General features: G+C 38.6%; 1 protein-coding gene across 1 annotated transcript in view; it reads right to left on the bottom strand.

Annotated features, from left to right (window-relative positions):
• Positions 1-205: 205 nt before the first annotated feature.
• LOC124253968 overlaps positions 206-23,950 on the bottom strand; it is a 35,394-nt gene continuing 11,649 nt past the window's right edge. The window contains exons 10-23 of the mRNA XM_046687820.1: positions 22,553-22,730; positions 21,265-21,440; positions 20,716-20,823; positions 20,336-20,478; positions 19,933-20,076; positions 11,319-11,413; positions 10,812-11,080; positions 7,033-7,229; positions 6,330-6,497; positions 4,707-4,825; positions 4,356-4,618; positions 3,387-3,456; positions 2,773-2,972; positions 206-1,920 (exon numbers count right to left, since the gene is read on the bottom strand). Coding sequence (XP_046543776.1) covers positions 1,613-1,920; positions 2,773-2,972; positions 3,387-3,456; positions 4,356-4,618; positions 4,707-4,825; positions 6,330-6,497; positions 7,033-7,229; positions 10,812-11,080; positions 11,319-11,413; positions 19,933-20,076; positions 20,336-20,478; positions 20,716-20,823; positions 21,265-21,440; positions 22,553-22,730 — 2,438 coding nt within the window. The 3' untranslated portion in view covers positions 206-1,612. The remainder of the gene's footprint in view (positions 1,921-2,772; positions 2,973-3,386; positions 3,457-4,355; positions 4,619-4,706; positions 4,826-6,329; positions 6,498-7,032; positions 7,230-10,811; positions 11,081-11,318; positions 11,414-19,932; positions 20,077-20,335; positions 20,479-20,715; positions 20,824-21,264; positions 21,441-22,552; positions 22,731-23,950) is intronic.

Below are 23,950 nucleotides of genomic sequence, written 5' to 3'. Positions count from 1 at the left end.
TAACGAAAATAAAAGTGAGTGAGTGAGTTTGGTTTTACGCCGCTTGTAGCAATATTCCAGCAATATCACGGCGGGGACACCAGAAATGGGCTTCACACATTGTACATGTGGGGAATCGAACCCGGGACTTCAGCGTGACGAGCGAACGCTTTAACCACTAGGCTACCCCACCGCCCCTCGAAAATAAAAGACTCCAAACAGGTAGTTATTATACACAGCATTTGTTCGTGTAATTAAGTTTATTCAATTTAAGTGTAATACATTTACAGAACTTTTACGTCAATTTGAACAGTATCGCAGTTATACCAAGGCGTGCCAGCTGCGTATGGCAGAGAGGTTTACATCACTGACGACATTAATCAAGCGGTAAGTGGCATAATATTACCCCGATCGGTGGATCAGCGTGCACTCGAATGCTAGAAGGTTAACATTCATGTTAAGATTCACGTTACCATTTCACCATGCCGGATATCCATTGTTTGTTGGGTGAACAATGGGCATTGCTGTTGCGAACAAAGACCACCACATATAACAGGTGTTTCACTACAGGACAGGATCTAACAACTTAAAACCCTCTAGAGCTTGACAAACACAGTCAGCCATGCACCTTCTCTCCGTGGCCAATATGGTTTAGCTTTTCCTGACATCTGGCAGTCAGTACACAGCACCACGCCACCTCACAAAGCATGTGCATGTTTTATAAGGTGACAATAGATAATATGTCTTCTGTCTATGTGGGCGGTGGGGTAGCCTAGTGGTTAAAGCGTTCGCTCGTCACGCCGTAGGCCCGGGTTCGATTCCGCACATGGGTACGATGTGTGAAGCCCATTTCTCCCGCCGTGATATTGCTGGAATATTGCTAAAACGACGTAAAACTCAACTCACCCACTTCTATCTATGTAATAAATTTTGAAAATAAACAAACAACTACGAGGCATCTGTCCCTTGCTAATGAATTCCCTTACAGCACCAACCAATCTTTTCATAGAATTAGTAATCCTTAGTACCTAGTATGTTATAGCTAATGATATAGATCCATGCGGTTCCAGGTAAATTGTAGGTGACAGGCCAAGGCTACAAGGTAATTATGTTGTGATGAGAGATCGAGACTCACGTTATACTTTCTGAGACAGTCCTGACACTATACAAAGCTAAATGGTTTTACAGAGAAGGCCTTTGAAGATGACATAACTTCAATATAACGACTCCATCTAAAGGGATCACATCTAGAGACCACTAGAGCAATACACAGAGACAATTATATACTGTAAAGGCACTTTACTAGAGTTAAGTCAGTAGTTCTAAAGACGGAATTGTATTGACTGGTGGCACCATGAAAAAGACATGAAGGTATGTCCTATGGTTCTTAACAAGGTTTCAACATGATGCTTTCTCGTCTCAAATTGTGTCAAGTCTTTGCATAGATCAGTGGTGTTAATATTTCGGTTCCTGTTGCTGATGAGTATCAGAGCTTTTCGCAGGGGACGTGCTCAGATGGGTTATTATTTCAAGGTTCCTTCTCAGAGCCATTAGACTGACTGACTGAGTTTAGTTTTACGCCGCTTTTAGCAATATTCCAGCAATATCACGGCGGGGGACACCAGAAATGGGCTTAACACATTGTGCCCACAGAGCCATTAGACTCTCCAGTGACAGCTGTGTTACTCTGACTATCGGTGCCAGTGCTGTAGGTGGATTCCTTTGTATTGGCTGTTCCAGTGACACTGTACAAGTTCGATTTCGCTCGTTGAGTCTTCTTCTTGCAGCACAGCTCTCTCCAGCTGTCTCTCACCTCCTTGTTACGGGCTGTGAAGAGGATGAAGATGAGGAAGCCCTGTAAGGTGTTGGTGATGGTGAAGACGTACTGGAACACCACCCTAGCATCTGCGATGGCCAGGTAGCCGAACACCCAGCTTAAACCTGAAATTGTGGGATGACCATTAGTTAACTGTTCACCGTTAAAAAATGACACACTAGACTTAACAAATAGCTTATTTAATCTGAAGTTCGAAACATGTTCGAAACATGAGACGTGTGGTTTCACCTTAGGCAACTGAGTTTGTTCAAAATTGCCTCTGTTCACCCAGCAGGAAATGGGTACCCGGTGGGATAAGTCATGTAACCTCCATGCTTCTAGCGCCTCAGAGGCAGCTTGGGTTATCACGGGTAATAATAATCAGATTGTTTGGGCGCTTCGAGCATGCATTGTGCATGGAGAAATGAGCATGATAAATTGACTGCTTTTAGTATATTATTATCATTATTTAGATATCAGTGATAATATTGCCTTCTTTACGTCATCTTATTGATCAATATCTTACATTGTGAGCCTTTAAAACTGGAGTTGGTAAGCACAGCGTGTCAACTTGCCTTAAATACATAGCAATATTCGTCCCATAAACACCCCCCATGTGTCTGTAAGGCTGACAATACAACAACCCCTCAAGATGGAACATTTAACCTCAAGGACACCACATACATATGTGAGATCGGCATGCCTCTTGAAAAGAAAGCAACTGCGACAATTACTGGTAATAATGCAGCCTACACGTTGTAAGCGACTCCGTTGATCCCGCGGTTAAACGTGGTGACGTTGTTTATAGCTCTGAATCGACGCTCATAATGTCACTCACTGGATTATTCGGTCAAGATTTGGTACAACCTGCAGTCATATTGCAATGTCCGGCTCAAACTAACAAACCAAACTAGGGATTATGCTTATACCGCTCGCAGTTTGGTATACCTCAAGACGTCCAGGTGTATTTTACTTACCAAGAAGTATAAAACAGAGACACGAAGCTCGGACGTTCAGTACTATTCTGTCACGATCTGTTTGTGAGCTCCGGACAGCGGCTGATGACGTTCTGCAGATATTGACCACCACCATGATGTAGAGGACGATGTTGCTGACGATGATGAGGCCAACGGGGAGGGAGAAGCCGTAGTAGAAAGGTGTCAAGGACATCCAGCAACTAAAAATATAATAATACTGACACTTTCGAAAATGTATCGTTTTGTAAAGATTTTTATTCCAAGAATGGTCGTGCAGAATGTTACATTCTATGCACACACTGAACATCTATTGAGAATACACTTATGCTCAGGGTGCAATGAAGTTCTTGAATAGTGTTTCAACTCCCGTGATCCTGGGGTAAAATGTAAATCACCCTGTGAAACCTGATAAAATACTGCAATCGATCGTGATCAGAACGAATCTAACTTTCGTTTCGTACTAAATGATCCTTACACGCTAAAGGGACGTAACTTAAAGGTTGACCCATAAGTCGGGAATCAACTTGTCTGTTTAGTGACATCACGTGTGAACGTAGTACATCTTTTGTCCATTGATAGAATACTCTTTTCAAACAAAAGACGAATTTACTTACTAGTTCTCGCCTCCTCTGTAGAGGCCAGGGTCAATGGCCAGGATGATGATGGGAGGGAGAAGTGGTATACCTGGAAATCACGACATATATATATGTCAGTAAACGATCATCTTCAAGCATGATGAGTCGCTGGTGATAATGGTGTTGGCTGTAATGATGTGGAGAAAATGTCAAACTTGGCGGATGATGAGATGACTCCTAATATTCTCTCATAATTATAAGCACGTGTTCATTCCGCGAAGTAAGAGCCAGTCCATATTTCAAAGCCTTACTCCTTGACGTGTTGTTTCCCTTTAAGCTCATACTGAGATGTCAAAAACTGAGCCATGGCGTTTCTCATAATCAGTACTTCTCACAATTAATACTTAGGGACATTTACAGGAACCGGCTAATACGGCACCCTAAAGTGCCCCGCCTTCATTATTAACGGATATTTTACTATGATGCAATCTTCCTCTGGGTCACGATCTAATAAATTCGCCATATTAGTCAGGTGACCTTTTTAAGCAGCCAATGAATTGCAGCAAGTGAACGAAATGTTATGACAAATGTTATGACTTCTGTGTCTTGAAAATAACATAAAGGGCCTGTTCTGAACCAGCAAAGTCCGCGTTATTACATGATGTGTTGTTAAGACGTAAATTGTAGTAACGCTGTAAAATGTAATAAACTGCGGCAAATTGTAATAACACCGCGGTAAATTGTAATAAAAAACACGGTAAATTGTAATAACTGCACCACGGTGTTATTACAATTTGCCGCAGTTTATTACATTTTACCGCGTTATTACAATTTACGTCGTAACATGTGTCTATATTACACACTGTCATTTCTGAACGGTATGACCTCTACACCCATGATATTGTGCTACAGAGGATAATAATATACTCGTGTTGTTGGGAATAGTTTGCACATCTAGGATATAATAAAGACACACTTTACAAATGAAATGATTTCGCCCACACTCACCCCATGCGGGTATGGCCGTCTTCAGCATGTATTTGGGGATGTAGGTACCAAGGACTTTGACAAATTGAAAGTAGTGAAGCACTGCCTCCATCAGCATCCACATGAACGACACCAGTATGAGATAGTGCAGCAGCACCGCGACCGTGATGCATCCGACATAGTCCTGGGTCTGGTTGATTCCGGCCAGGAACACAATCCACGAGAACAGCTCGGCCAGGGCCAAGTTAAACAGCGTCTGTTGTACACGGTTGCGACGTAACTTTCTGTGGAGCCAAAATCGTAATTAATACTTTTTCTTCTTTTTGAATTACGAAATTTGAATTTTTGAAAACATGATAATATTTAGCTTACCTGAATACTATAAATGTGAGGACTGTCAATGACAAGCCGAGAATGGAGAGGCTGAGTCCAACGATTGTAATGATGCTGAGAGCTAAGGTGTGTGTGAGGGTGCCTTGCCCGTAGAAGTCCTGGAATTGTATAACAAGGAATTACTAACAACATCATACAGTTGCTTTGCTGCAACAGTACCAGTGAGTGAGTGAGTATGTTTTACGCCGCTTTTAGCAATATTCCTTCAATATCACGGCGGGGGCCATTGGAAATGAGCTTCGCACATTGTACCCATGTGGGGAATCGGACCCGGGTCTTCGGCGTGACGCTTTAACTTCTAGGCAACCCCACCGCCCCGCAACAGTACAAGAAGCTATTTACTACGCTACTGTGGCGTAAAAACATTAAGTGTTGCATATATATATATAACACAATCAAATAACCAGAAAAAGGTCTTCGACTGAAATGTGTTTACAGCAAACGCCTGGTCACATATTACTGAGTTGTGACTGTGTAGTTCTAGACCTCATGTGATTAACATTACAGTGTAATGTGTCGGAAAACATACGTTGAGTGAGTATGATTTTAAGCCGTTTTAGCAATATTCCAGCAATATCACGACAGGGGACGCCAGAAATGGGCTTCACACGTTGTACCCACATACTTTGAGACGCCTTCTTTAGGCATGGTGCTGACAGAGGATCCTAATCGGGATTCAAACCCACAACCAGAGAATCCTGGATGAAATGAGGGACGCAACTCCGGCCAGTGTTCAATGGCCACTGGGCTAATTACACGCTTACTATATGCCAGCACCCTTTAATTTTACACTTTATTGAAAATACAAAATTACAATAGTTACATATTTCTATTTGATGTAAAATTATTACCCTGATAATTTCTGCTTAGTCTGATACCACTTCTCGGCTCGGAGTCAGTATACTGTGTCTGAGTGGAATATCACTTTGAGACTGCGTCAGAGTATCTTAGCGGAAGAAACCCGTGAAGATGCGGGTTAGAATTGATCTTCAGTAACCCATGCTTGTCGTAAGAGGTCAGGCTCGCTGACTTTGTTGACACACGTCATCGTATCCCAATTGCGTAGATCTATGTCCATGCTGTTGATCACTGGATTGTCTTGTCTGGACTCGATTAATTACAGACCGCCGCCATATAGCTGGAGTATTGCTGAGTGCGGCGTAAAACTTAACTCACACAGCGGAAGAGCATTATAAAACAGACGAGAGCAATCAATCACACAGTTGCGTACATGCACGTCGCTGGAACGTCAAATAACCTGGCTTATTCTCAGTTTAACTGTAGACCACCTAAAGGTCTAGTGAATAGAGCGTCCTACCCAGGAGCAGAAGGTCGGCGGTTCTATCACCGGGCCAGTCATACAAAAGATGTTAAATAATGGAACTTGTTGTTGCCCTGCCTGGTGCTGGGCGTTAAGGGGATAGAACTAACACCTCAGAGTCAGTAGAGTGTAAGGTATCAGTGAGAATCCACCATAATATGAGGTGCTCGTTAGGAGAGTCCTTTTCACAACCTCGTCTCATGGTATTGGTTATACTTATTTTAACTGGTTTTATATCGATGATCAAGTATATTATCGATCTGAACAAAAACTACAATTACCAGCAACACTGCGAAGTTCGTAAGATGATCACAAACACAGACATCACGGCCATTCTCCTCGCTCACATAACGACAACCGTCTGTCGACCAGGATCCGCCGTTGTCATTTCCGGTGAAATTCCAGTATCCACAGGTGGTTAAATTGCTGCGTTCGTCTGTTGGAAGGGCCTGTACAATAGTGAAGAAATATATTAGATCCCAAGATAGCCATCAAATATCACAGCAATAATCAAAGCAATTATTATATCAAACACTAGAAAACTTTAAGTACTTATCAATATACTTGTCTATATCAATATATGTTTGCTAGTGTGACCATGAGGTACCTTACTGATCTTTAGTCAAGATCAACTGATCGAGGATTCGAATCTCATTGTCGCCGAAGGGGCGGTGGGGTAGCCAAGTGGTTAAAGCGTTCGCTCATCACACCAAAGAGCAGGCCTCGATTCCTTACATGGGTACAATGTGTGAAGCCCATTTCCAGTGTCCCCGCCGTGATATTGCTAAAAGCGGCGTAAAGCCATACTCACTCATTTTCGCCCAGATCATAAGCTTGTACTTAATTTGAGTAATGATCATGCGTTTCATCAAAATCGATAAAGATGTACATTGTCACTTCGGGATGCCCTCCCACGTGGAGCAGACACGCGTGGTATAATTGAACTGATATTCGCAGATGCAAAACAGTCTCACTCCGTCATACCTTATTTGGCAGGAACACAACGGTGACCTGTGTACCGTCCAGGTCAGAGATTGGGCGTCCATCAACGAGTATTTTCGCCGCGATGATGTTGCTATTGAGTTGATACTGACGACTGTCACCGGCTGATTCTTCACTGACTTCAAACAATCTGGTGTTTTGATATACATTTACTGAAATGCGAACACGCTTGACAGGACCTGAAAATACATTTAACATTGGATGTGTATACTTGATTACATTTAACAATTATAAATAGACTCGAAGAGATTAAGGTGACACTTTGTCTATTCTATGTTCATAATTGTTATCACATTGTTAATAACTGTCTATATGGTTATCTCCCAATTGACAGACAGTCGATTGACAGACACTGAACTAAAAAATTAATTAGGGTAACACCTACGGGTATAATGGAACAGTGCACTGTCTTGTGAGTAGACTCGGGTGAGCCTGAAACAGGTTCATTACTGACAAATTTGATTGTGTGTAAATAGAACTTTGTTGTGATTAAATGATAATGTCTTCTCTTCTCAAAATTGTTTTTACTATCAATTACAATCGAATATAAAAACAGGTTTGTCGCTGAGAGGTGTGATTGAGTTGATTGATTGAAACATACTTTATTCATTCAAGAAAAGGATTGTTCAAAATAAATCATAATTAAGTGCACTCATCATATATCTTAATATTGTGTGGCAAAAATTTAACTTCCTTATTCCATATGAATAATATTTAGGTGCACATTTTTCTTTCACGTGGATATAAGATTTAAATAATGCAACAGAGTCGCAACTTCTAATAGCTAAGAGAATATATTCCACATTTTAACTGCTGATGGAATAAAAGATGATGTTGAATACCTCAGTTTTGAAGGAAAACTAAGTTCTATGGATAGTACCTCAGTCTTGTACATGGTTGGCTCAAGTTATTGGAGTTTCTTAACTCATAACTTGTCCGGCTGCCTACTAAGGTGGGAGTAAATCCGGCTGCCTACTAAGGTGGGAGTAAATCCGGCTGCCTACTAAGGTGGGAGTAAATCCGGCTGCCTACTAAGGTGGGAGTAAATCCGGCTGCCTACTAAGGTGGGAGTAAATCCTGAAGAAAAACACCTGTTGTTTCTATTTAGTAGGAACTTTAGCAGGCTCCAATTATTTTAAATGTATTTTTGACAATGTTTTCAATATGATGCCGCCAACTCGCGTTAGACGAGAAGGTTAAACCCAAAGGTTTATGAAAATCAACTGTTTATATATTGCAGCAATCAAATTTCAAATTAATGTCTTTTCGGCCATCTTTCTAAGTAGATAATATACCTCCAGTTCTTTTCTTGTGTTTTTATTTGGACTATTCCATTATAATGTGTAGGTAACAGGTAGTAGCTAATCTGTTCATTGAACCGTAAATGTTGTTGTTTTAAGGCGTCTGTGAACTGCCTGTCTGCGTAATGGGAAGACACCGTCTATATTTGTTCAATTACACACTTTGACATGAAGATCCGTGAAGATCCGGGTTAGAATTGATCTTCAGTAACCCATGCTTGTCGTCAGAGGTGACTAACGGGATCGGGTGGTCAGGCTCGCTGACTTGGTTAACACATGTCATTGCATCCCAGTTACGTAGATCAATGCTCATGTTGTTGATCACTGTATTGTCTGGTCCAGACTCGATTATTTGCAGACCGCCGCCATTTAGCTGGAATATTGCTGATGGCAGCGTTAAACAACAAACCACCCAACCTTACGTGTTTGATACAAACAGCGTCAACTTAATGATGGTAACACGTTATATTTGGAATTACACATTCTCAAGAACGTACAGATTCTAGTACTTTTTCGTGATTCGAACCCCCACTCACAGAGTCGGGCACCTAATCGCCAGCACACAAAGTCAGCCGCCTAACCCGCTCAGCCACCGCGGCTTCAACATAAATGGAAGTCGGACAACTGGTAGTCTAGACTGCGGACTTTGTGAACCTCTCTGATAAGTGTAAATTGGCAAGGCTACCACGGCCGAAAGCTATAAATAAACCATGTCATTTAGAAAGTGGTCAAATGTAACACGTTATATTTGTGATTTGGGCGGTGGGGTAGCCCAGTGGTTAAAGCGTTGGCTCGTCACGCCGAAGACCCGGGTTCGATTCCCCACATGGGTACAATGTGTGAAGCCCATTTCTGGTGTCTCCCGCCGTTTTGTTGCTGGAATATTGCTAAAAGCGGCTTAAACCAAACTCAGTCAGTCAGTATATTTGTGATTTTAGTTTATGAGTAAAGTACAGATTCTAGTACTTTTGTAGTGTTGAGTCCCATGCGAGATTCGAACCCCCACTCTCAGAGTCAGGCACCTGATGGTGAGCACACAAAGTCAGAAAACTAGAATATGTACTCAAAATATTATATCCTATCTCCTAGCAAAGCAAAGCAAAGCAAAGCAAAGCAAAGCAAATAACATCTGAATGAAAATGGTATGCTCGCCATTGCTCGGTACTTAAGCGGGACTGCCAACCTACGTACATTTTCAAGTAATGAACAATCATTAGAAATCGAATATCAGCAAATCCATATTCATTCAAGTTAATATTGTAGTTACAATATCCGTTTATAAAATTGTTTATTGTATACACTAAACGCCAATAGAAACGTTACCCTCCTACATTTATGAATTACTTAAACACTATCAAAGATATGTTAGAAGGTATTAGTTTACAAGAAAGCTTAACAACACAGCTTTATGCAAATTCCGAAAATAATATCTCAAACGCATTCATATTTAGGTGAAATGCATCTTTTTCAGAAGAGTTAAATTGTCCTATTTTCGTCCATGCCGAAATAAACAAATAACAGTGATTTAGATGTCCAAATGAAAGGTTGAAATATAATTTTGGTTTTGGACAAAGATAAACCATTTAAAGACACCATTTTTCAACTATTAAAACAAGAAACAACTGTTGTAGAGTGTGTAAAATTGTAAAATAATCATTCCTATGATTTCAGTCTTTTAAAACATTTTCTGCTGATTTGCATTAGTCAAAACAAGTAAAACGTGTCTTTGATATTGTGAAAAAATGTTTAGGAACATCTAAAGTTATCTTTGTTAGCATTTTTGCTTGCAAAGGAACATTTTCCATTTTCTGTTTACACATAGCAATATCAATCGCCAAAACGAAGCAATATGCAAGCAGTATTTGCATCCATTTCACATGTAGAATGATATGATACACAAGTACGAGAACTATGCCACGATTAGCAGCTGAAGGGAGAGAAAGAGCCATAAGGATGGTGCAGATGGGGTCGACATACAATGCTGTTGCCAACGCCCTCGGATGCCACCGTATCACGGTTATAAGACTTATTCAGGGCTTCAGACAGACTGGGGTCCCCGTAGACAGACGAAGAAGTGGACGTCCACGCATCACAACTCCAGCTGAAGATAGGTACCTCCGACATTAAGGAAGGAGGGTAACGTTTCTTTTGGCGTTTAGTGTATATCGACTTAGGTTTGTCATCTATTGTATTTACAAAACAATTCACTAATGTTTAAATTAATTTCGACGAAAATGTTTACACTGTTCCATTGGCTCAGCTTATCACGGCGGAGAACACCGGAAGTGGTCTTCCCACATTGTGCAGATATGGAGACCGGGTTCGATTCCCCACAAGGGTACAATGTGTGAAGCCCATTTGTTGTGTCACTTGCCGTGATATTGCTGGAGTATAGCGAAATGCAGCGTAAACATATACTCTACGTTGCTATGACATTGAGTGATGTCGATACATCCTTACCTTCATCAAGCTCAGACAGGAAATCGTTCTTGAAGAAAATACTGCCGAATGTGTCAGGATTCAAATCGGAAGTTCGGAACATGGGCACCAGGCTCTCATCTTGCAGCATTGTGCCATTGTCTATGAGCTGCAGACCAATTCTTAGGTTACCTGAACCCATCCCTGTTGTTTCCCATACCTCCGTACCAATAGTGTCTGAAACAAGCTTTTGTTGGCCAGATGGCTGTGTCTTCAGTTTTCCCATCGCCATGTCCGTTGCCTTTAGAACCCTGTTTAAACATTACAACACATTTCAAGTTGATTATGACTTCAACAACATTACTAATTTCAGAATAATTCCATGGACGGATTGATTGCCATTGGGGATACTGAATGTAGTAGAGGTATATTAAAATTAGATAAATTTGAAATACTTACGATAGTTTTATATGAAAAAGATCTCTATAAATCCCCATTTAAGTTGAACAAATATTTCAACGTACATTGTTTAGTGTTGAGTAATCATACCTGTTGGCAACTTTGCCTAATGTTTGGGATTCCACCAGGACTTTGTCACTTGTTTCCAAAACAGTCTCGTATATGTCGAGAAAGCGTTTAGCAGCCTGAAATATACAGAATGTTTCCGTACGTGAGTAATGATATTTAAAGCCAGCACATTACTTCCATTTTGTGGAAACTAAAGAAAAATTGGGGATAACTATCTTGTATTTTCATATTTTGTTATGGTTTAGTGTATTTAACCCCTGAAGTTACATGTTTACCAAAATGCGGAAATATTCTATTCCAGGTTGTTTTTTACACATTAATCGAACTTATAAATATATAATAAATATGTCATAAATGTCGGAAGCCACTCATGAAAAATTGAAGCAGTGAAAAGTTCAAAAATATCCAGTGTTACGACGCAAATTGTAATAAAACGTAAATTGTATTAATTGCAGCAAATTGTAATAACCCTTGACGTAAATTGTAATAAAAACGTAAATTGTAATAACCCTTGACATAAACTGTAATAAAAATTGACGTAAATTGTAATAATTTTAATTGCGGTAAAGTGTAATAAATATTTACGTAAATTTCAATCATTCGTAAATGCGCGTGTGTTCATTTTTCGCTGCATTTCGTACATCATATAAGCTTGTTAGGGCGATAACTCAAGAAAGAAATGATTGAGTTACCAGTTGATTGGGGAACTTGTGCTCATCCCCCAAACTAATGGATGGAATTTGTTCGCATTTTGTATCAAGGCATCCAATGACAGTTTCGGTAATGTTTAGATAATTTGCAGGGTCACGCAGAGGATTATTGCGATATTCAGGTATCAACCTGTAGCGGGTGTAATATCTGAGTTTGTGACAAAAACGTTTTCATTACGGATCTTCAAAATTTTGTTAGCAATTGGTTTCTATAATTTCATGTTAATTCTACCAGCTGTGAACTTATTCGTGACACGTCTTAAAACTACCAGAGATTATTTGTGTTTGTTTTGAATATTAAAGTTTATTGTTTTTCATTATGGAGTTATTTTCACTGTTGACGCAAGGACATATTTTACGAGCAATAGCTTTCAATACTTTAATGTTTATTCTATTACCTTTTGAATTTCTTCGTGGCATATCCAAAAATAACAGGATATTGTTAGTTTACGCTTTGAAAAGTACGTTTATTCTTCTTCATCTTGGAATTATTTTCAATGTTGCTGCAAGGGCATATTTGAAGTTAATTTGATGTTTTTATTATGATTTATGTTTCGATCATACATTCATATATTGCGTTGTCATAGTTTAACCTGGTTCGTATTATTTTCTTCATCATATTACTACATATTACTGTATATTTTATGAAAGGGAATTTGATGTTAAATTTGCTAAGGATATCATGAATCGCTGGCGCCTGGTTATTCCTTGCCACATACATGTAGCAGTCAATCTGTCTACTCATTTGTTGTATTTGATTGATGCATTTAAAATAAAATGTAGAAATGCTATTAAATTGTATTGATTTGTTTCAAGAAATTGATCATATGTGCTCGTTATCAAAGTAAAGTCAAACTTTCTGTAAGGTATACAATGTTTGTTGACCCTTGATTGTTATGTGTATACTAAGGAAAACATTAGTTTCACAGCCCAAAATACAACAAAGAAATCAACGGGTGACATTAACCTCAGAGAATGATAATAACAATGCTTATAACATACGAGGGGTCCTTTGTTTCCATACGATATGCACCGGGTAAAATAGCACTTTGTCATGGTGAAATGACGCCATGAAACAATGTTATGACGTCACGTTGCTTCTAAGAAGCCGCCTTCTAAATACCATGATGACGGGGAGCCTGCCTTTGTTGGAAAGTAGATTATCGCGTAATTTTCTCAATAAAAGACTTCGGTAATAAATAGAAAATTATATGCGTGACCATATCCTACTATGTTAACGACCTAAATATCGGCATAACCCTTGCTCTGGTTCAGAAAATACCAAGATATAGGAAGTTTGTTTGAGTGGCATTTTAGAAGTTGAGACATATAATATGGAACAAGTTTTTATGGATAACAACTTCTTTATTTCGTGAGTGCGACGTTTCGATACAGATTCTTGTACCGTTGTCAAGCAAGAGATTCTTGTACCGTTGTCAAGCAAGAATCTCTTGCTTGACAACGGTACAAGAATCTGTATCGAAACGTCGCACTCACGAAATAAAAAGTTGTTATCCATAAAAACTTGTTCCATAATAAAGGAAGTTGTGTCGTAAACATGATAAGACAAGGGCACTCATATTTATTATCTATTAAGTCGGCTATATTCCAACCATGAGAATGTCGTCAAATAATTTCTTATAAAAGTTACCATAGATTTTAGAATCTATAATAAAAATGCACAACGTCATTACTTGTTTGTTAAATGACAAAGGTTCATTAAACCATATTAAAAGGTTTTCAGGCTCGAAGGACGCAGCTCATTAAAAAATCCATCGTAAGTATTTTTTAGGGGCTGAAAAAAGGTTCGAAAATGTGGGTCATTAATACATGATGGTTTTTATTGTTGTATGTTATATATACCCCTTAGGACTAGAACTACCCCCTCTGTGTATTTAAGTATGTTAGATATAACCATTAGAACACCCCACCCACCCCATCACCACCACCCCATCCCACCCCTCCACAGGTATTAAAGTTTGTTTGTTTGAACATACATGTATTTTATTCAGTATTTAAAGGAATTGGGCTCAAGTTATTGAACTTATTAAAGCCCGCTTCCGACAGTTGCATGGAAAAATTCATGTGATGGACAATGAACAGAGGAAAGACATATTACACATTAATTGGAACGCTTACTATGTACGAAGAATTTATGGACTTGATTAAAGATATTTTCATTTATAGTTTGTGGCAGACTAAAGCTGCCGTACAGAATGGTGTTAATATCTAAGCTAACTTTTAGGATTTCAAAGCCTTGTATTAAATCAAACCGGCAGCTGACATACTTTGGACATATTAGAAAGAAATGATTGGCATCTTCCACAAGAGCACCACAATGGCAAGCTTTACTTTCAGATAAATTGACACGAAAAAGATCACCATTTAAGGAACTACATGAATGTCTTAACTTAGTGTGTAGGATATTCATCTTCCTTTCACCAAATAGGAAATCTTTAGGAATAGTATCATTTTTTTCAGATAATTTCAATTTAAATGATGGAAATGAATTGGTATATTTTATTGTGGAGGAGACATTATTCCATAAACAAGCACAATCATTTATAAATGACTTTTGAAGAACTGTCGTTCGGAACTTTGGAATAGCCAAATTAGACTTGTTCCGCAAATTGTATTGAGAAATCGTTTCAGTAGATTGTGGATGTAAGTCTATAAGATAGCTTGCATGTCAACAATTTTGGTAAAAGGTTCAAAGTTTGTTATGTGTACGTCTAACTTATAAAGGTAACCAACTAGTTTTACTGTACAAACTAGCTCTTGAAGTGAATTTTGGCAGGTTACAATTTTTGCTGATTCAAGCTGAACCATTTGAAGTTTGTCACAAATATCTGCGGGACAATAATTTGTTATCCAAGACCTCAGAGGCATATTCTAAGATAGGTGTTGCGTACATTTCATACATGCTTGATAAAATATTTCTTGGTAGGACGTACTTTAACGACCGTAATGAGGAAACTATTTTAGAGGCCTTTTCTATTAAAGCAGTTGCATGATAAGACCGACTTGTATTGCTTGATAAGATGACATCAAGATGTTCATGTTGATGTACACTCTCCAAATGTTCATTATTGAAGATCAAATCAGGGACATGAGGCCAATGTCCATGGCTGAAACGCATAGATTAAGTCTTATAAGGGTTAACCCCAACTAACCACTTTTCTGCCCTTTTATTCAACTGGGCTAAAATTCTATGGATTTTATGGATTTTACATCTATTCCCGCAACACCGATTGATGCCTCATCGGCAAAAATTCTTGTGATATTTTATAAATTTCCAGGTAAATCATTGATATATACAAGGATCACAAATGGACCAAGGACAGATCCTTGAGGAACCCCTGCAGTAACATTTAGTTCTTTTGACAATGTTCCATTAACAGAGACAGACTGTCGTCTATCAGATAGATAGTTAACCCACTAAGTTCGTTTCCACGAACACCATAATTTTCTAATTTTTGAAATAAACCTAGAAGCTTTTGAAATGTCACAAAATACCAAACAGTAAAGGTGGCTATTATCTAGGACTGAGCATATGTTATGATGCATTTCTATGAGTTGAGATGTAGTAGTATTACTAGCAGTAAAACTTGCCTTGAATTTACTTAAAATGCTATGTTCATGGAAATGGTTGTGCACATGCTTTACCATTATTCTTTCAAGAATTCTCCCCAGGATAGATAGTAAACTAATAGGTCTGTAATTAGTGATATATCCCAGAATCCTCAGTTACAAGAGGGGGAATGGGTCCCTATGAAGTAGTACCTTTCAACAAAAAAGGTTGATTAAAGATCATCCAATAACCACCTGATTGAGTAGACTCAGGTGATAAACAGTTATCAAAATTAGAATAAAAGTTTTCCTTGGCTATTTTTTTCATATTGTTTACTTTCTTCCTTTTCTTTTTTGTATCTAAATAGGTCAGAAGTATTCGAAATCTTTTAAGTATGTTACGAGGGGCCTTGAAAAATTAGTCAGCCTAAATATATTCTCGATGTCCATTGTTTGAAAAGCTTCCATTTTATTTTCAAGGAATCATTAGCAAAGTCATATCCAAAATTGCGCATGTGTTGGTAATGTGGTTAACGAGATATTAGTCATCACAACACTTTGAGGTATAATATTCTTTAAAATTTGCCTAACATGAAAAACGATCTGTCACTGGGTACCTCTTGGATAATGGTATGCCTTTAGATAATATCATATAAAATATGTTCAGTATAGTAATGGATGACTTCCCGTCATAATCAACATTGAAAGATTAGGATTGTTTGACTTATATTTATACGGTGACCGTTTTTTAAGGACACCCCCATTTTAATCTTTCAAAAACATCTTGTCTAGACATACAACATATTGAGAGCTGACATTCATTATTTAGTTTGAATCCTTGGCATCATGTATGAATAAGTGAAAACATTAGAATACGTTATGTCCTTAGGATTACGTCATCTGAAAGGGGTGTGGGTAGTGTCTCCAAAACAAGTTCTTTCAGTCAACATGAAGGGGGAGTTACTTACACAAGCGATTGTAGTTTCAAATTGCCTTTTTGTGCACTTTGATATCTAAGTATGATTCTAGCGGACTTCTACCAATCTTAAAAAACATACAAAATGTTTTTTGCACAATGTTTGTTGCACATTTTATGATGGTTATCTGTGGATGATTTCAACATTTCTTGTAGTGGAAAAAATACACATCTATGGAAAGACAACTGCAGCTTTGTTTAAACAAGATTAATAAATGGTGTTTGGAAAATGGATTCAAATTTTCAAAATCAAAAACCTAAAATATAAATCAAATATAAACCTCACAAAGACCCAGACTTATATTTAGATAACACACCCAAAGTGGTAAAAGAAGCGAATTCTTGGGTTTAATTTTTGATGAGCACTTGACCTTTCGACCTCATATTAAATATTTACAAAATAAATGCCTGAAGGCCCTTGATTTGCTAAAAGTTATCTCTAATACAAAGTGGAGAGGTGAATCAGAAACCCTCCTCAAATTCTACCGAGCACTTGTACGCACCAAACTGGATTATGGCTCCATTATCTGTGGTGGAGCCTGCAAAAGCAACCTTAAAGTTTTAGATTCTATCCACCATCAAAGTCTGAGACTTCGTCTTGGATCTTTTCGTACTTCTCCAATCGACAGTCTATATGTCGAGGCTGATAAGCCATCATTAAAACATCGCCGTATCAAATTATCTTTGCAGTATGTCCTTAAACGTTTTTCGAATCAGTCCAACCCTATTTATAACTGTGTGTTTAATCCTCTTCGTGAGGATCTGTACAATAAAAACACCTTGTCTTATTCCACCTGTTTTTATATTGCATTGTCATTTATAGTTAAAATATTTTGGATTTATTTACTAGTTTTAAATTTATATCTGTGAATCTAGTTGTTTTACTGACCTTTGCAGACAATTTAGTATATTCTCTAAATTTGTATTTTTATTCATTTATAAATTTACAACTTTCTTAGTCACGATATGGCTGAAATACTGCCTAAGTGACTTTAAACATTATCCTAACTTATAAAAATGTATGCAAGTTTATGTAATCGTAAACGTCAGACATAAGAGACATAACATTTGGGTAATGTTTGTGTCGCTTTTCTTGTTGTCCATGAGGCGGAACCGTAATGGATGGCCACAATAGCTCCGGTTAGAAATGAAGTCTATTCATCTCGTCATCGATGACGTCTGAAGACGGCTTCTTGGAAAAGACCACTGTTCATTTGGTTGACCTTAATGATGCAACCACTGGCTAGGTTAACATGAAACGTATGGCAAACATACCTACACAATCACTATCTTACATTAAACGACTACCGCTCAACATTTTGATATTAATCATGTGAGCTAGTTTATGTAATCGAAAACATCAGACATACAATTTGTGTAATGTTTGTGTCGCTTTTCTTGTGGCTCATGAGGCTGAACCGTAATGGATCGCCACAATAGTTTAGCTTAAAAATGCAGTCTATGTATCTCTAATATTCAGCAGTTAACAAAGTCGAGGTCGCCCAGCCCCACCAGTTGGACACGCAACAAACTTCGTCCTTGGCCCAAAGTAATAACAGGGCCTATCGTGTAGAATATCTCAGCAGCAGTAAAAGTGTCAACCACAAAATCAGTATGACACCATCCTCCAGAAAATTTTGTCGCCTTGGAACTAGCCACAGAATGTCCAGGTTACTGACAACAAACAAGGTTTACCCCCACTGCTTGTCTCACACAGTCCACGTCTAAGATATGAGTACCCAGATTGAGATTAACAGTATAAACTGCATGAGAATGGTGCAAACTGTAAATTTACTGTTCATGAACAAACAAGGGGGCAGGGTTCAAAGTACGAGCAAGAACATGAACCTTGGAAAGTTATGAACTTTTGATATACATAGTGTAATTGAAATATTACTATATTACGGTCAAAGGGAGCGGATATTTCCTTTAGATGAAGATTTTTTAAATATGTAGCTGATATAACAATAGGTGTGGTTAAGTCATCAGAGGAAACAGCGAAGAGCGACAATGGCGAGTGACTTCATGTAACAACCATTCTCTCTCAACTCTGATCGATCATACACTGTAATTAATACCTTCTTCTTAAATTTGGTCGAATGAATAGATAACTATGATTGTTAGTGGCTCTACCCGCGGAGATGGTTGAAGTAGCGAAAAATATTGTCCTCCGAAGAGGGTACATAAGACCACACCATACAATGTTTGTTGATCATTGCCAGAAGGTTGATCGTAGAATGTTTGTAGTTTTAATTTAAGGCTAAATTGCTAAAACATTCGCCAAAAGCTTAGGAGATGATATAAATCCAGCTAGAGACCATGCAGGTAGCAAAAGTAACGTAAGTCCCCATGGTCCCTAGCATGGCGATCTACCTTCCGTTGCCTTCTGTAGCCCGATTTTATATTGTGTTGTTTTGAAATGATTTAGCATTTTATGCTGAAGTCAAACTAGTTTTTATTAATGTGTGATAATCTACTCGTTATACTGTCCGTCGCTGAAAGGTTATTAAAGTGTATATAATACTATATATATATTGTTAGTAACATACCTAAGAAATGGCTGAAATATTGCCGATTTGACGTAAACTTTTAACTCACTCACTCACTTGCACATTTTGTTTGAGATGCATTTATTGCAGATTGTGCGTTTTTTGGAGTACCAAGACAAAAACTCAAACAAAATTAGTTATCGTGAGGATAGAACATAGCAAAACAAATTTGCTTTAGATTGACAGATAATATGTAGAAAAATAAAACATAAAACAGCTGTAATTGTATCATATTCTTGGTGAGGCTGACTACTTTTTGAACGCCCCTCGTAGATATACCCGTTAGAACACCCCCTCCCCAATCCCAACTCTACATGCATTTAAGTGTGTTAGATATACCAGTTAGAATCTCCCCTCTGTCTATCAAACCCTCAACAGATATTTGCCCCAAAAACATGACACATAGGACAGTTGGAGATTTTATATCGATGTATAAGGACGAATATCAGTTTTCGTCATTTAGCTAAGAGCACCCTTGATACTAAGGTATCCCAAAAGTATTTATCAATCTGAAGGTCGCCCAAATCAACTAGTGTCCGCACATCCTTAGCACCTGGGTACGACCTTTAAGCGAAATCTGTCAATTCTCTCTTGAGTTATCGCGCTAACAATTTTTATATTGGCAAAACCCTCAGATTTTTGCTGTGACCTTGCAAGTTGTCGCAAGGTCATTAGATTCAACTGGTGTCGGTGACTCCCGCCACGACACCTTGGTACCAAATTTGAACAAAATGAAATGCAACGAAAAACGAACACACGCGTTTTTAAATTAAACTCACTAGCTCACACAACCAATAACACTCTCGTATTGCAATTAAAGCTTGACCTACATTTATGTTGATTTCCGGTACTTGCTCACTGTTTTCCATTATACTTGTCACATAAAGGAGGTCGATCACGGTCAAGGTCGTATTTTTGATGATGGTTGAAGCATTCTGAAGGACCTCCTCCACATTTTTATCTGTCACAGCAACCTGGGACAAGCAATGAGGAAGAAATCTAAGCTAGAAGATTGAAATTAATAACGACGTTAACATAGTAGACCCTGTCGGATCATTAGTGGGGATGGGTAGAGCATTATTTTGATATACGCATTAAGTTTAATGACAAATAGTTTTGAGCAAACTGAAGGAAACCTAACATTGAAAGTTTGGTACAATGGCACCAAATCGACAATCCGATCCCGTTGGACTGAAGTAAATGGATGAGACACATGAAACGTAGAAAATATACCTTCGACAGTATCTCTAGGGATGGAGATATGGGGGAGTCAGGTAGTTCAGGGACGTCGCAGACACGATTAAGCTGGAAGTCTCCCCAGTAGGCGCCGTACAGTTTGTCCCCCTTGCACTCGATTTCACCAAACGCTCGATTGTCTGTTTGAAACATTAATGAGGTCTTATGGTGATAAAGGTGGAACCAATAACTATGAGTGTATCTTTTGTCACAACTTAAAAATATACTGTTACTACTACTACTAGTACTGCTACTACTACCATATAATATACTACTACTATTACTTCCCTGTACTTTTTAGATACCTGACGATGAGACGACAACGTAATATAATAATGATGATAATAATATCTGCACAAGCTGCAGAGTATACATACTGACAAGACAGCGCTGTGGAGAGTAGAATGTCTCCCCGAGTCTGGTCTGGGGAATCAGGAACTCCTGGCCCGTCTCCTCCACCACATGTTTGAAGTCAAAACAGTAATCTGAAGACAGTGATGATAGTTTCCCAATACCGGAATTGTGTGGGAGATCACAATCTAGAATATTGTGTTGCATGTTATAATTGTACCGATATTGGTCCTTTTCAATAGATTTGTTTAAATTCTTGTCTCAGTGGTACAATAGTCCACTTGGTACTCTTGAGAAATATACAGTGAATGAGTGAGTTTGGTACAACGAAAAAACGGAAGCGATGAAATGGTCCTTGAGGGACAAAAATATGGCAAACAAAGAAACATAATCATAGGGAAGGCAATCATCGGTGTCTGGTACACATAAGGGACACAACTCTGCACTGAAAATCCCCTTTCTGAATCATACATTGAAACTTTTGCGGTAGCTATTATATGACAACGACAAACCCGTGATGAATACCATTACATTTTGTTGTATTGATACCACAGATGAATCCATGAATGCATTACCAATACTTCTGAGTTGAAGAGTGCGGGGCTGGAAAAAATTCCGCTGGGCGATTTTAATGCTAAATCCTGTCTGTAAGTCCTCTTTGGTCATTTTCAGATTTTCCTTCTGATCAAGAAAACCATCAGTCATTATTGAAGACTGGTATGATATGAAATCCAATACTGCGCCATCATTTCTGAAAAGTAAGGGAAAGTAAAACATCAGAGCCTACGATCAATCCTTCATTCCTCAATGTTTTGTTTGTACATGAAAATGGCCTGTAGCCCAGTAATAATAGCAAGATGCTTCATGATGACAACTTCTCTTAATCTGTTGCACCAAATATATTGTTATGAGAGGGTTTTTTTGTAATTTGTAATATCACATTGATTAAGTGATAATTATTATGGGTCACAATGTTTAAAGTTTCGAGTGTGGGTTTTAGCTCGCATCTCACATCATAAATGTTCAATGGCAATATTATTTTTAGCGGTACGCCTTTTCATAGCACTTCAGAGTTGCCTCCCATGGCTGGCTATATTTTGTTGTGACTTCCGGTCGTATGTTCGAGAAAATCCTGCATCGTTCTGAGAGAATTATGAGGCCTAGGGAGTCTAGCTTTGCTAGAATGCTCGAGAACCGTGTAAGAGCTATAAAGGCTGGTTGTTGAGTAGTGCGACGGAACTTTCACATGACTGGATTTATACACATCTGTCTGCCATCGTCAAGTTGTTCAACGTGCTTGTCTATTCAACTGCTGTCATTGTAAACTACCTTCAGTCAGTATATTTGATCTCACTGTGAATGTTAAGACTCTGGTGAGTTAGCATTTTATATTTGTGACCAGTATTTTAGATTTGTGACTCAATTACATATTGTACTAGAAATTTGTATTGTCATTCATTGTAGTTTGCTCATGGTTTGTTCAATATATTATTGAATATTTTAGACTTGTCTGTGTTCTATTTTGCTGGTTCAAAGGGGACTCTTAAACCTTTTGTCACGGCAAATTGTTAACCGTAACAATATATATTATTAAATAACTAGGTCATGAAGTGTGGACACCTGGCACATTCAACCGATTTCTAAGCGGACAAATTAATTACTTAAAACCAGCCTAATTAACTCTGGTCCAGTACAAACAGCCCACACACACTCGTGCAAAGACGTCACTATACTGGGCCAAAATGTTGAGGGCGACGATATCCTCCCTTTCACCTCTCCTCACTATACAGTGTCACATAGATTCTGGATTTGTCCTCTGAATCACAGTCCATATTAAAATGTAAGAAACACGGATTCTCTTACCTAAATCTCAGTGGATGTATGAAGACAGGAAATATGTTCCTTGGGGTGCTGTTATAAGCTTTCACAATCTTGTCTATATCGAAAGTGACGACCCCAGCTAAGTTGAACATGTTATAAGTGCTTGGAGGGATCAGTCCAGTTTGTTGGAGCTCAATGCTCCCCGCATGCAGATCTTCATCTGCACAAAAAAGAACAGAAAAGGTTTAAATACATATCTCACTCAAGGCACGTCAGAGTTGATTGTACTAGCAAAAGGTCGAAGAAAACTGTGTGTCCACAGCATCCTCTGGGCTGGCATTCAGGTAATACTAGTCTAATCGCTGGACCCATTCCCGTGATTTTAGCGATCGAAAATTATCCGCTGATCTGATATGGTGTAATATAGTTAGCTACTAAAGTCCCTTGAACAGACGCAGTGAGGCAAGACATACTGAATCTTTTCGGGAACACCTCATGCCCGGGTTAGAATTGGTCTCCAGTAACCCATGCTTGTCCTAAGAGGCGACTAACGGGATCGGGTGGTCAGGCTCGCTGACTTGGTTGATACATGTCATCGTATCCCAGTTCCGTAGTTCGATGCTCATGCTGTTGATCACTGGATTGTGTGGTCCACACTCGATTATTTGCAGACCACCTCCATATAGCTGGACTATTACTGATTGCGGCGTAAAACTAAACTCACTCACTCACTCGTGACATCTCCGATTCTCAGTAAACCACACGAGAAGTAGAGAGAACATCATAGTAAGATCCATACATAAAGATTTAGAGCGACCCATAAAATATCCATCAGTCTGTATGACAAGAGATGTGGCTTCCACAATCCAACAGCCAACGTTTCTTTCTTGTCGAACAATACTGTCTACATTTCTTAACGTCTTAGCTAAATGAAGAATGTACTTCCTACGAAATTGTCCACGGGCATCATACGACTCTTTAAAATCGATATACTAAGCCCCGGCTTAGAACCGGATTTATATTATGTATTGGGTGTGCTGGATAGTAAGCCGGGGCTTAGTTTATCGATTTTCTGACCCGCGGTGGGGGGATATGTTAAAACATTCATGTTATTAAGTTTCATTAAGTTCCCATGTCTGCAGTGGTGAACACTTGACTTAGCTCTGCGTGTGTTTGTGACTTGTGTCACCGATTGAGCAGGATACGCTCAACGTTTTGCGAATAGAGTCTAGTCTTGGGACCATCAATAACTGAACATGATTCATAGATACATGATGTAGAAGGAATCGTACGACATGATTGCAAAACTATCTGGAACGAATTCTACCTGGATAGGTAATTGACTAATGACAATAAAACAGTCATCCAATTGTTTTAGCAAATGATAGAACCATTTTAAAAACAGAAATAGAATAAACAACAAGTAAAATGTTCGAGCTT

Source organism: Haliotis rubra, unplaced genomic scaffold, assembly GCF_003918875.1.
Source record: "Haliotis rubra isolate DU_JTF1 unplaced genomic scaffold, ASM391887v1 Scf56, whole genome shotgun sequence".
In the NCBI taxonomy this organism is placed as follows: domain Eukaryota; kingdom Metazoa; phylum Mollusca; class Gastropoda; order Lepetellida; family Haliotidae; genus Haliotis; species Haliotis rubra.
The sequence above is the reverse complement of the archived record's forward strand: the minus strand, read 5'-3'. Positions and strand labels throughout refer to the sequence as shown.